Consider the following 14,938-nt stretch of genomic DNA (forward strand, 5'->3'; position numbering starts at 1 on the left):
ACTCAGATTTGTGATCACCCGAGTCTCATTGACTCAGTGATCACAGCACGCACCGTGTGCGCCCTGCAGGGGGTGCGCAGGGAGCGTGCAAAGGGGAGGAAGTCATATGATGGCCTCCCGAAAATTCAGGTCCACGCTGTGGCTGTCATTTGGCTATAGCGCGGACACCAAGTGGTTAAAGGAGCAGTGATTTTAATAATACTTAAAGTTAAACAATAAAGATGAAATATTACTTTAAATATCCTGGGGGGTCCCCTTAGTGTTCCTGTAAAGTGGGGCATTTGTACAATGTATAGAACATGCCGCAGCAATAATGACATTTCTAAAGAAAAAAATGTCATGCTTGCAGGCTCCCGGCAATATAGATGAAAACAAAATGGAAAAAAACTACGTGGTGCCCCCCCCAGTCCATATCAGGCCCTTTAGGAGCCAAAATGTAAAAAAAAATCCATACCAGACCCTTATCTGAGCAAGCAGCTTGGCAGGCCAGGAAAGGTGGGGGGAACAAAGCACCCCCCCTCCTGAACCATATCAGGTCGCTTGCCCTCAACATGGGGAGGGTGCTTTGTGATACCCCAAAGCACCTTGTCCCCATATTGATGGGGTCTGCGGGCGAGGGGCTTATTGGAATCTGGAAGCCCCCTTTCACAAGGGGGCCCCAAGATCCCAGCCCCCCTATGTAAATGGGTATTGGGTACATTGTACCCATACCCATTCACCAAAAAAGTGTCAAAAATTAAAACCACAAGAGACAGTTTTTGACAATTCCTTTAGTAAAAAAAAAAAAAAAAGTGTCCCGTGATGTAAATCCACTATCAATCACATGGCCAATGGACCAAAAAAATAGAGAAAACAGAAAAAGCTTTGCCTCGATGGGAGGCCTCCCGGCGACTGCTGTCTCTTCACTTTGACAGCTGTTATATAAGCAAGGGCGGGGCCACCCGGTGACTTAACCAAGTGATCCTGCCCCCTTCTGACGTCACATGGGTTGTCAGGAAGAGTCCCTTGTCCCCATCAACATGGGAACAAGATTCTTTGGGGTTCACACCAAAGCAGCCTCCCCATGTTGAGGGCAAGCGGCCTGGTATGGTTCAGGAGGGGGGGCGCTCGTCTCCTTCCCTTTCCTGGCCTGCCAGGCTGCATGCTCAGATAAGGGTCTGGTATGGATTTTGGGGGGGACCCCACGCCAATTTTTTTCAATTTTGCCATGGTGTTTCCCTTAAAATCTCTACCAGACCCGAAGGGCCTGGTATGGATTTTGGGGGGGACCCCATGCCATTTTTTTCCTTAATTCTGTCATAGGGTTCCCCTAACAACTTCAATACACTGGATTATATACTCTGCACTGCACTATATACTTTGCACTGCGTTATATACACTACACTGACTGCACTATATTCTCTGCAGTGTGTTATATATGCTACACTGACTGCACTATATATTCTGCACTGCATTATATACACTATACTAACTGCACTATATACTCTGCACTGCGATATATACACTACACTGACTGCACTATATACTCTGCACTGCATTATTTACACTACACTGACTGCACTATATACTCTGCACTGCGTTATATATTCTACACTGACTGCACGCTCAATCAACTAACTAACCTGTCTAATCTCTCTTCATTCATAACACTATACACAGCCACCGTGTAAGTGGCCTTATATAGTATGGGGTGTGGACTTAACCCCTGAGCCATGATTTGCCAAAGGCACCCTGCCTTTGACCAATCGTGGCTCTCACAGCACATCACACTGTGATTGGCCAAAGCATACAGGTCAGGTGCATGCTTTGGCCAATCGGCAGCCTTTAATGCACTGTGATCTCACAGTGCATTATGGGGCGCATCACGGCGGGCAAACTTCACGTGAGCACCCCATATGTTTGTTTGTTCTATGAACAAAAGAACACCCACACATCGGGACCACCCCTAGCAGGCAGGTTGTACCCAAGTCGATCCATCGATTGACTCGGGTGCAGCAACCAGCCTGTCATTTTTTTACTTATTTTAAAGATGGTATATATTGAATTTCAAAATTGTAGCCTTTCAGGATTTTTAATGTGTGATTACTGCTGGTGGCTATAGCCACTAGCACCTAGCAGTAATCATTGTGTTCTGTTCCTAATAAACAAGCGCTCTTGTGGCAGTGAAATTTTAAGCATGCGCACCCTAATTAGGTGTAAAAAACAAACTGAAAAACAAAAGCCAATTAAGGCTACAGCTGCAACCAAAAGAACTAGCCCAAAGGCCAGTAAAACAATTAAAGTACAACAAAGTCCAGCAGACCAAGGCAGCGCTATATGCACTTTTAAAATTAATTAGGTGCTTAATCAGAAAAGACCTTTACACATGCCTATCTTGTCCATTGTCTATTTAAGAAGGGTGCTGTATAAATCACACTGAAGCAGGTGAGAAAGTCCAGTAATTATCCGATTTAGTAAGTTAAAAAAATTCAGGTTGCTGTCACCAACACCTCCATGCATGCAGATATATATGGGAGAATGTGCAGAATCCCCCTCTTATAAAACTCTTACCAGAGGCTACTTGAACACTGCGTATAATTCTCAGATTATCACATGGATACTTTCTCCAGGCCTCTTTTCTCTCCAGGTCCCGTTGATGACAGACAGCTGGATCTCTCATTCATAAAATCATTCAAAGAGTGAGGGAGGAAACACCATAGCGTGATCCTGTTTTAAAATCCTTTATTTTGCTTTAGATACACTCTCCCCTTTAAGACTTGCACTTACAAAAAATACATATAATAATAGCAATACTTCAGTGTGCAGGAAGCTATCTCCATTAAGATACTTAATGTTGATAACACCCAACTCCTTTTGTGCAGATCTCAGCATTTCCTCAGGGGCATTGTAGTAATCTGTTATTCGGCTGGTGCATACTGTAATGGTCCTGATCTATAAGGGGCACATAAAACCTGTAATCTATCAGTTTTCCTCTAAATTAAAAAAAGAAAAAGTACATAGAAGTAAGGAGGCAGTTAATGCAAGTCTGAAAAATGCTGTAAAAAATTTCCAGCACTTTCAGCATTTACTGATGGCAGCAATATGATGGCCATAGATGGATCAAAATGACACCAGTTCATCAGGGACCGGCCGAATTTCAGTCCATGTGTGGGCATCCCTGTTTGTCAGAAGTCGATCATTAGCTCAACTTTTGTTAAACGGGAATGTTGGGAAACTTTTGTCGATCAGCGGCTGCAGCCACTGATTGATGTATCCTGACAGCGAAGAGTCCCACTGCCAGAATACAATGTCTCAGCATTGGAGATTCCTTTAGCCACCTTGTTTGTGTGGATGGAGGAAACCATTTTTATTTTTTTTCATTCAGCCTACTGGCTGAGAAATAATAATAATAATCCATCTATGGCTATTCTTCAGTTACAAATAACTTATATTCATTTTTAAAACAATCTGGTCAAACTGGTGTTTTTGTGCCCCCTGTATTCCTGTCACTCATTCTTTGCTTCTGCCAGTGGTTTAGGAATGTAAGTTCAATAAGGTCACAGATGTTCTCCAGTTAAAGTGGTAGTAAACTCTTGTAAAAAAAGAAAAAAAAACTACCGGTAAAACTTCTCCCTGCAAATTAAGGGCATAATGTGCTAGTGTGGATGGCCTACTGTCACATTATGAAACACTTACCTTAAAACTAAGCTCTCCAGCAGCACGCTGTCACTGCTGGCAGGGCTTCAACCTTCACCCGGTCTTCCTTCCGGGTTCGTGGGCTTTGGCCGCTTGAATGGCAGAGCCGTGATGACGTCACTCTCACGCATGTGCATGGGAATCATGACCGTGGGACAGAGCTCTGAAGGGATGCTGACTTTTCAGAGCGTGTGCGTCTGTGATATCACCGGCTGTAGACACAGTGAATATCTCCTAAAAGGTGTATGTTTCCTTGTATCTACAGGTAAGCTTCATTATAAGCTTACCTGTATCTATAAGTGTCCAAGGAATGTTTACTATCACTTTAATAAAAACGACACTCCCTTTTGCAGCCTAGTGCACCAGAAAATATTTCAAAGTTCTCTTTCCCTAGAATAAGATTATATAAGTTGCAATTATTATTAGAATATTAAGTACTAAAGTGCTTCTTCTTTCTGGAATTAAGTTGATGCGACCCTAAGCAGACATAATATTGACCCTTGAAGATTAAATTAATTCAATTTGACCCACAATCTTATTTGCGCCTGCTATAGAGTAGCTGGTTGACTTGAGACACTCATCTGTTTCATAGCAGCTGTCCTTCTTACATATTCAGTCTTCCAAATCTGTATTTGACAGACTGCTTATTTTTTTCCCATAGTTCAGCGGAATAAAAATACTGTATGCATACAATGCCAAGAGGGATATTTTTCCAACACTTCCTCAACAACAGAGCAATGCCATCCGTGGACAAAGTAAGTCATTCATTAAATATAAAAGATCTGAAAGGCTTTAAGGATAAAAATAAATAAAGATGCTTCTGTGTCCACCTTTTTGTCTGTATCAGTCAGGACGTCAATTGCCAGTGTTAGTCTGTTCTTGATTGTGTAGCTGTCAGTGTTTCATAAACTTGTCTTAGTTGTTTAGCACCATTTACCACCTTTGCATTTTCTGAGTGCCACCTGTTCAACTAGATCATCCTTTTTCAACCTTTTCAACACAGAGGAATCCTTGTAATAACTTTACAGTCTCAAGGAACCCCAGCTAAAAATTACTATGTCTACAAGTCATGATACATTAGTGTGATGGTCAGTGGGAAGTACTTACACTTGTGGTCATGGGAAAGAGTTACCCCCTTACAGATTGCTAAAAAGATCAACGGTGTCAGTGGGAACTTATCCAAGAAACCCCTAGTAACCTCTGGAGGAACCCTAGGGTTTCATGAAACCCTGGTTAAGAAACCCTGCACTAGATACTACATGTCTTACCCAGCTAAACTGACAGCCAGCAATTTTCAAAGCACTCCTTCATGTAAAGGAAAGGACACACACTTGCTATATGCATATGTAACCAAGTGCAACAAGAGCATTAGCTTTTTTATAAAGTTTGGCAACATGATTATTTTCTTTTGGCCACAAACTATCACTTAAATATACAGGATTGTCAAGGAAAGTTAAAGTGTTGAAGTTCAATCTACGGATGAAAATTACTGATGACATAAAAATTTAGATTTGCAAAAACATTTGTGAAGAAAGAACAGTGTGAATGCAGCAAAAGTGCAAGCATTGCTATTTTTATGAAGTTCCTTCTTGGAACCTCTCTCAATTTAAAATAATGAAGTATGCCAGGTTTGGGTTGGCCTTCATTTTCAATAAAATTTTTGAAAAATAAAAAGGGAAAAATCTTTGGGTATGTTCTTACCAGTCCTGTTGAGCTGCGCTGGACAGCATTGCTCAATGCAAGAATGAGGACATTTGCCTTATGTCCTATGGCTTCTTTGGTGGGTTCTATTTTTGCACAGCATGTTTTGTGGTGTTTTGTGGTGCTGCAACACACTGGAATTAGCTGCATAGATCTATGCATATAAAGCATAGATTAACACAGAAGTACAAAGGAATGAAAAATAAAACTAGCACTGCAACTTATAACAAAGCAGTGCACGGCAGCTCATTCACACTGCATAGCAGCACGCACACATTATGTACACAATAATGCGCACTGTGTGGTGTGAACAAGGACTTTGAGAGAACATTTCTTACCATGGAGTTCTTTTATATGACAGGGTTATTCTCACCCAAGAGTATGTGAGATCAGGAAGTCAAGAGGTGACCTCTGATCACAGACATTCCACCAAAATGTCAAGCTCACAAAAAATAAAACTATATAAAGGGCCAAATTAAATATTTCAGAAGTATGCTTGCATAATTAAAATAATTTCAAACAGAACATTTAGACTGCTAAAAGTAAACATGCCCCCAAGAGTATGTGAGGTCAGTTAGTCAAAAGGTGAGCTCTGATCACTGACACTCCACCAAAGTGTCAAGCTCACAAGGGCCAAAATAAATATTTCATAAGTATGCTTGCATAATTAAAATATTTTCAGACTGAATATTCAAACTGCTAAAAGTAAATCTGTGTCCAAGGCAGGGAAAAGTAACTGGTTCACCTAATAGCTACCCTCCCCTGCAAATACATCTGCCATGATTGAAGAGAAGTATCTGTTACTTCCAAGTATTAGGGGCATGTGACTCACCCCCCTACCTCTATGTGATAGCATCATTGCTTGGTGACTGGCCTTATGCCATTTAGAGCTTATACTGAGCATACTTTGTGCGCTCCTGACAGCCAAATGGAATAGCATGGGAGGAAAAGAAAAGTAAGTATATGCTTCTGGGGAGGGTGGCAGTTAGGTGAACTTTTGCTTTGCACAAGGCACAGGTTCACATTAAGCCCTGTTGTTAGAGGAGTAACTTGAAACTTGTGAGCTCTGATGCAAAAGTTGATCTGGGCCCCCCTCCCCACGACTACCTGCCACTTCCGCTGCACACCAAGAGACTGGGCTTGTATGTAAAAGAAGATTCACAGACAAGCCCACCACTTTTACCCGCCAGCTTAGAGTGTGGCCTGCCTGCCCCCACCTTGTGTGCATGTGCGCAGTTAAGCAGGGTGGGGCGGGATGGGCTGTACTGGGCTGAGTGGGGGGCTGGGCAGAGAGTAACCGCTGGGGGAAAGGGCTTGTCCTATCACCCTTTGTAGGTGAAACCAGAAACTCAGAGGGCCCGGCCCCTCTGAGTTTACTGAGTTACCTACGCAGGATGACATGGCAAGCCCTTTTCCTCAGAGACACTGTAAAACGGGATAGACAACCTTTTAGAGATGGAGATCTACCTGAACAATATGAAAGAGATCAAAGATTACCAGGGTTCGGACCCCCCCTTTTTTTTTTTTTTTTTTTTTTTTTTTTTAGTAATTAACTAGCAAGGCCTAACTAGATAGTAAGGAAATTTAAAAAATATATAATAATATAATTGTCACTGTAAAAATATAAACTTAGCCTACCTTAAAATAGGACAGTGTCAGTCAGTAGAGCAGTGGACAGTGTCAGTAGGGCAGTGGACAGTGTGTGCATAGTGTCAGTAGGGCAATGGATGGTGTCAGTAGAGCAGTGGATGTGTCAGTAGGGCAGCGGTTAGTGTAGTAGGGCAGTTGACGATGTCAAAGAGGTAACAATAACTGTCAGCGCAAATATAGTGCAAGCAGAGTAATCACAACTAATGTGTCATTAGTCCACAGTAAAATCAGTAATTCAAGGCTTAAAAGTCAAAAAATGGCAAGGCAATGGCGGCTGCTGTCCTCAGAGAGCTGGCTCTGTGTATAAGGAGACAAAAGGAAGAACACAGAAAGCGCCACCTGAGTGCAGTGTTTAGAAGCAGCTTTAATGGCAAGGTATAAAAACACACTTGGAAAAAGTAAGAACATTATAGGCTCATCTGTATATGTGGAGTCCCTGGGGAGGTCCCTGTGTCTGGATCCGGTCCCTGCGCGAGGCTGTGTGGTGGTCTGGTCGATCAGCACATCCTGTGGCCACCAGGAAATGGCCGGAACCGGCATGGAACGGTCGTAGGTGAGGTCATGGGTCACAGGAACACATCTGGGGGGACTTTCCACAGAGGGAGAGAAAAGGCTAGTAGGCTACATGCTCGGAGCTACAGCTCCTTCTATTGGCCTGGAGTGGGAGTGTCTTAATGGAACTATTTATATGTCGGCGCTGTTGGTCAACAGGTCCCAGCGTGGACAGAAATGTAAGAAAGTTATGTTTAGGGGAACAAATATAAAACTACTAGCTAATAGACAAATATAGCAGCAGAAAAATGAAACAATGAAACCAATAAATAAGAACAATAAAACCAATAAATAAGAACAATGAAACGGACGACCAAAAATAAGAACTAAAACATAGAGAGGGAAAGCATTAATTCAGGCATATTCCCAAGACTCACCCCTGATTACAACTACTAAAGTAGATTATCCTGAAATGTATATACATACACATATATACATACATATGTACACACACATATACATACACATAATGACTTCTCTACATATACTATATTACATATGTATAAAAATGTATATATACACATAAAAACATGCATAAAAAAGGCACTCCTCAGAAAATCCCCCTAGAAAAACCCCTAAAAAACATGTCAATATTTAATTATAATTTTAATATTAAGAGATCATGTTCACACTTAGCCCTACACTACCATACAGATGCATGCACATCATGAGTGTGCACAAATGTGCAAGCCCACGCATGCGCAAGCATAAAAGCACACCCAACACATGGACAGGGACAGGTATAGGGGGGGTCAGAGGCTTATAAAATATGACTATGATTATAACTATAAGCCTTATGAGCCTTAATACTACTGTACTTACTATGGCTGTCACTCATAGCTGTAATATGGATTGGGTGGGTCTGCTATAAGACAAAAGAGGGGACATTTGGATGTTAATCAGGTTTATGTATTAGCAAGGTTTAGGTATACAATAAGCGAATAGCTAATTAAGAACATGTATCCATACAGATGGCTTTATGAGGAAAAAGGAGGGGGGCTAACAACACTGTGTGTACCTCGATATCCTCGTTTAACCCTCCTGGTGTTAAAGTACCCAAGGAATAGATCCAGAACGTTCCCTGCTGGCACAAACATTTGTATTGTTCTGCCGCAGGGAACATTGCCGGAATGGACTCAACGACCCACACCCTGAGATCAACTGTGGATTGGTTGTGATGTGTTAAAAAATGTTTTGGGATGCTATTGTGATCACGGCCTTTTTCAATAAAGCGCCTGTGTTCAGCAAAGCATGCCTTGAGGGCTCTAATGGTTCTTACGACATAAAACAATCCACACGGACATATAATACAATATATAACATAGTCCGTGGAACAGTTATAGAATTCTTTTAGAGTGTAATTCTTCCCCTTTACTGTAAATGTTTTCTGGCCATGGTGAATAAACTGACAAGCCAAGCAAAAGGGTTTTTTGCACTGATGCATTCCTTTTAGTGGGATCAGGACCAATGGTGCTGAGGTGGATTGAGCAGACTTAATTTTGCTGGGAGCATTTTTACTTTTTATGTTTCTAGATCTTCTGTATGCTATTTTGGGTCTGGTATTGACTATGGTCTTTTATTGGGGATCTTTCAGTAGTATGGACCAGTGTGCGGCAAGAATTTTTTCAACTTTTTTGTATCAGGTGTGAAATTCTGTAATGAATCTCGTAGGCTGTTTTTCGGCAGGTGGTGGTTGTGTGTGAGAGCCTGTAGATAAATTATGATACTTCTCAAAAGCCTCATCTACGAGTGTGATGGGGTAACCTTTATCCAGGAATTTCTGTGAAAGAAGTTTACCATGAATATCATAGTCGGAGTCCCTAGCGCAATTTCTGCGAAGCTGACAAAATTGGCTGCCCGGAATAATGCTGACCCATCTTGGATGGTGGCAACTATCATAGTGTATAAAGGAATTCCCTGCAGTCGGTTTGATGAAGTTTTTTGCATATATAGTTCCATTCTCATGACATAGTTCCAATTCCAGGAAAGCTAGGGTATTGGGGTCGGCAACATGGGTAAAGGATAGGCCCAAGGTGTTTTGATTGCAATATTGTACAAAGACATTAATATCTTCAAAAGAGCCGTCCCATATGATCACTATATCGTCGATGTATTGACCATAGTAGAACACATGGGCGGCAAAGGGATGATTGGCAGTAAGATACATGTGCTCCCAATATCCCATGGTAAGATTGGTGTAGCTGGGGGCAAAGTTATTCCCCATTGCTGTGCCATTGATCTGCAAAAAATGGGTTCCATTAGATTCAAAATAATTGTGCTTGAGGCAGAACTGTAAGGCCTCAAGAATGAAATGTGCTTGCCGTGGGTTGGTATAATGGTCATTGGCCAAAAAATGTTCAACGGACAGTATTCCTACATCATGGGGTATCGAAGTATACAGAGATGACACAGCTAGAAAGAGCCACCAGTAGCTCTGTTCCCATGTATAGGGTTTAAGCATACCTAATAGATGGGGTCCATCACGTATATACGAGGGAAGATGCTGTGCAAGGGGCTGAAGGAATTGATCAATGTAGACTGAAAAACTGACGCTATTCATGGCCGCTGCGATCGGGCGGCCTGGAGGGTGGTTAAGGTCCTTATGTATTTTAGGCAAGTGGTAAAAATATGGGACTTTATAAAAAATTTTCTTAAAAAAGGACGCTTCTGTTTTAGAAATTATCTCATCTTCAAGAGCTTTATCGATAAGTGTAGTTGCTTCTAAAGTAAACTGGGAAATGGGATTGCTATGGAGAATTTGGTATGTACTTGTATCTGATAGTAGCCTACATGATTCCAGGGTGTAATCTGTTGACAGTGTCAGTCAGTAAAGCAGTGGACGGTGTTAGTAGGGCAAAGAATGGTGTCAGTAAAGCAGTGGACAGTGTCAGCAGTTTTTGATTTTGATTTTTTTTTTTTACAGTTTTATGGTTTTTGTTATTTTTTACAATTTTTTTTTTTGTATCATGCCTATTGGAGGGCTTTGGTGAAATATCAGGGGTCTAAACAGACTTGTGATGTCTCACTTTTGAGGCAGAGAAAGAAGATTGAGGACATAGTTTACTATGCTTCAGTTAAGAATGAACACAGTGGGGACGGAGAGGGACAAGATGGCGCCGCCTCTACTACACACCCTGCCTCTCACACAGAACATGAGGCGGCTGACACAGCGCGAGTCCTGGAGGCGATCTCCCTCTGCCAGTCCACACTTACTACTAAAATAGAAGAGGTAAAGGTGGACATTTCACTTATAAGACAGGACATGACTAAAATCCGGGAGCGGGTCACAGAAACAGAGGCCAGAATTAGCCGGGCAGAGGACACCATATACCCTCTCCAGCACTCTCAAGAGGATCTTAAGAGACAAATCCAAATATTGGCGCAGAAACATGACGACCTTGAGAATCGCGCCCGCAGATCTAACCTGCGCTTCATCGGCCTCCCTGAAGGATCAGAAGGTACTGACCCAGCTACCTTTCTAGAAAAGCTCCTCATCACAACCTATGGGAGGGAGGCCTTCTCCACCACGTTCGTGGTGGAACGCGCACATCGCATGCCTGCCCGTCGCCCACCGGAAGGAGCCCCTCCACGCACCTTCATCGCGAAGATGTTAAATTTCAAAGACCGTGATGCAGTCCTTCGCTTGGCCAGAATCAAAGGCAATATTCCGTTCCAGACAGGAACTGTTGCAGCATTCCCCGACTTTTCTGCGGAAGTGCAGAAGCAACGCTCCAGATTCATGGAGGTCAAACGACGCCTGCGAGTACACCACATCAAATACGCCATGTTGTTTCCAGCCCGGTTACGCGTGGTGGGAGAAGACCGTGCATATTTCTTTGATGATCCAACACTTGCATCGGAATGGATCGACCGGCGGGATGCAGAAAGGAACAGACCAGCCTAAAGAAGATACCTCCGCCTACAGAGGACTGGGTGAGACTTTGTGCCCCCACATACCACATACCCCGACGTTGTTTACCATATACACAGTACCCTAATTAAAGCCTTTGGCTTTACTGAAAGAGGCCCAATATCACTTGATGATTTCCTACAGTGACGGGGCCCCGCGGGGCGTCTCCCAGGTACAGGCCTCACAACACACATTGTACAGTTAACGCTGGGGAGTCTTGTTTCTGCAAACCCGACTCAGAACACATTCTCTGAACCCCAATATATATTTTTGTGCCACCCTGATTGGAGGCATACTCATCCTAATCTGGGCCCTCAGGACTTTGTCGCATTAAAGGAGGAGACTATATTCCCCCACATGGTCTCTTTGGCTGGCCATTTAGGCCTCTAAACACTGATCACAACCATGTCTGCACCCGGAATGACGAGAGAGAGGGACACGGGTTCACCAGTTCAACTTAAAAGCTACGTTCTGCATTGTGTGTTTTATGGGGAAAACGTTACTTTTTACTATATACCACATATGGGCGTTAAAATGGAATACATACTTCTAACAAGTGTTCCATAGACATACCGTCTAAAAGTCCGTTGCTGGACTATCAACCAGCGAAATATTCGCCCCTACCACTGGTGTGGCATATTGGCACCGGCATAGTCAAATAGGCTCTAGCCGGTGTCAATACAGTTAGAGCGAACCTCTGGGTGCCACGGTGCCCACTAGTGCTTGCTCAGGTTATGGGTTCTATGCTCCAGCCAAGTTTGGGAGGCTGAGAGCAGGGAGGAGGGAACGGGAAATGTTATATACAAGTTCACAGAGCATGTATTTGGTCATGTTGGATTATAATAGCACTGATTGTTTATGGTATCACCTGACTTTGAGTTTGCCTACAGAGCGTGAAATGATGTATGTTGGGGCTGGACCTGTCCTGGGAAGGAGTATCCAACCGCACTTATATACGCAACCCTACGACACATATGACTAATGTAAAGTTCCTAACATGGAACGTCCGGGGAATCCGGGACAAAATCAAGCGCATGGCAATCTTTGATTGCCTCAAGTCTTACCGGGCGGATATAACTGTGCTAACTGAAACGCACATAACAGGCCAACTACAAGTGGCTTTGAAGCGCCCGTGGATAGGGTGGGCATACCATGCTACACACTCCTCCTACTCCCGAGGAGTTTCTATACTTATTGCTAAAACTACCCCATTTGGCATAATTTCAGTGCGGACGGATCCTCAGGGCAGGTTCATCTTCCTACACTGCACTATCAGTGGTTCACAATATTTGATTCTTGCTGTTTACATACCCCCGCCTTACAACTCAGCCATAGTCACAGAAGGTCTACTGTATATGTCACAGCACCCTGATATTCCTGCTATCTGGCTAGGAGATTTTAACACAGTTCTTAACCCCACCAGAGATAGATTACAATCTTCCCAGGGCACTCAAACCTCAGACAGCACTAGATTTGCGAGACTAATATCCGAATTCTCCTTAATAGACACTTGGAGATCGAAATACCCACATACCCAGGCCTTTTCTTGCTTTTCAGCGACACATTCCACTATGTCCCGTATTGATCTCATATTAACCTCAAAACTGCTCCTTCCCCTCTTGGTGGACTCAGGGTACCACACCAGATCTCTATCAGACCACGCTCCCTGCTGGGCTACCCTACGCCTTACCCCACAAACTGTACCCCGCACATGGCGCCTCCATCCCTTCTGGCTGTCTGCCCTGAGTGATCGGGGGGATATCCAGGAGGAGTGGCAATACTTTTTCAACCACAACAGAGACACCGCCTCGGCGGACGTGGTCTGGGAGACATTTAAACTACACGTCCGTACAATCCTCTCCTCACGCATAAATAGACTGAAGGCTTCATCCAAGGCTGCACTTCACACTGCCTCTGAAAAAGTGGAAATAGCAACCAAAGAATTCAACTTAGACCCCACACCGGCAACGGTGTCAATACTTAAACTACACACTCGAACTCTGAACCAGCTACACTTTGAGAAGGCAAAGCAAAAACTTTTTTTCTCAAAACAACGGATATTTGAATTAGGTGAAAGAGCGGGTAAACTATTAGCATACCTGGCCCATCAGGACACCAACCCACCAGTGGTGGTGTCCTTGCTAGACTCACATAATGCTCCCCTGACAGACCCCACTTTGGTAGCATCAGCATTCCGAACATACTATGCTGACCTCTACTCCTCTAAAGTAAATGTCACCAGGCAGGAGACACAAACATTCCTTCATGATATACCATTCCCCCAGATCTCGGAACCCCAGATGACAGAAATGGAGGCACCTATCACTGCGGATGAGATTGCAATTGCAATCTCGTCCCTAGCCCCAGCGAAAGCACCAGGTCAAGACGGCATACCTCTAGATTTTTATGCCGAATACTCTGAGATACTTGTCCCTGAGCTGCTCACGCTGTACAACCACATCTTTGAATCTGGCTCCCTGCCTGAATCCCTCCGACGGGCAATAATCATAGTGATCCCCAAACCAGGGAAGAACCCCCACTATCCGGAATCATATCGCCCAATATCGCTGCTCCAAGCTGATATTAAAATTCTAGCAAAAATTTTGGCCATTAGACTTAATCAAATTATTCTCTCCATCATTCACCCTGACCAGTCGGGATTTATGCCTGGAAAAAATACGGCCATGAACCTGCGTCGGTTATATATGAACATCCAAGCAACTCATGAAAACACGGGCGATCGTGCAGTGGTGGCGCTGGACGCCGCCAAGGCATTTGACTCCGTGGAATGGGAGTATCTATGGGAGTGCCTCAAAAGATTTGGGTTTGGACCCAGGTTTATCAAATGGGTACAAATACTGTATTTCTCACCAGAGGCTAGTGTGTTAGTGAACGGAACGATATCTGACCCCTTCCCGCTGGAACGTGGCACCCGCCAGGGATGCCCACTATCCCCACTTTTATATGCCCTAGCTGTTGAGCCCCTGGCCATTTCTCTCAGGATGCACCCAGGAATTAGAGGACTCAGGGCTGGTAACCTGGTAGAGACGGTGAGCCTCTACGCTGATGACATGCTTTTATATCTTGAGGATACTGGCCCGTCCCTCCAGGCAGCCCTGAAGACAATAGAGGAGTTCGGGAAACATTCCGGACTAAGTATGAATTGGTCCAAGTCGCAAATTATGCCCCTAGATCTTACGCCACCCACGCGACAATCAGCCTCTCTCCCACTACTTAGAGTAGCTTCAATCAAATACCTGGGTGTAACAATTACTAGAGAACCCAAGGAATTTATTGCCAACAACATAGAGCCATTATTTATATATTTGAAATCCAAAACACAAGCCTGGACCAGACTCCCACTGGGTGTGATGGGGCGAATCAATCTTTTTAAAATGATTCTACTCCCAAAATTCCTCTATATACTATGGAACTCACCACTACTTATTC

At 43.6% G+C, this 14,938-nt stretch overlaps 1 protein-coding gene across 1 annotated transcript in view; it reads left to right on the plus strand.

The window, feature by feature from the left end:
- TNFRSF11A (TNF receptor superfamily member 11a) overlaps positions 1 to 14,938 on the plus strand; it is a 152,451-nt gene that overhangs the window by 106,329 nt on the left and 31,184 nt on the right. The window contains exon 5 of the mRNA XM_073630913.1: positions 4,337 to 4,430. Coding sequence (XP_073487014.1) covers positions 4,337 to 4,430 — 94 coding nt within the window. The remainder of the gene's footprint in view (positions 1 to 4,336; positions 4,431 to 14,938) is intronic.

Source organism: Aquarana catesbeiana, linkage group LG05 (genome assembly GCF_042186555.1).
Source record: "Aquarana catesbeiana isolate 2022-GZ linkage group LG05, ASM4218655v1, whole genome shotgun sequence".
Taxonomy (NCBI): Eukaryota; Metazoa; Chordata; class Amphibia; order Anura; family Ranidae; genus Aquarana; species Aquarana catesbeiana.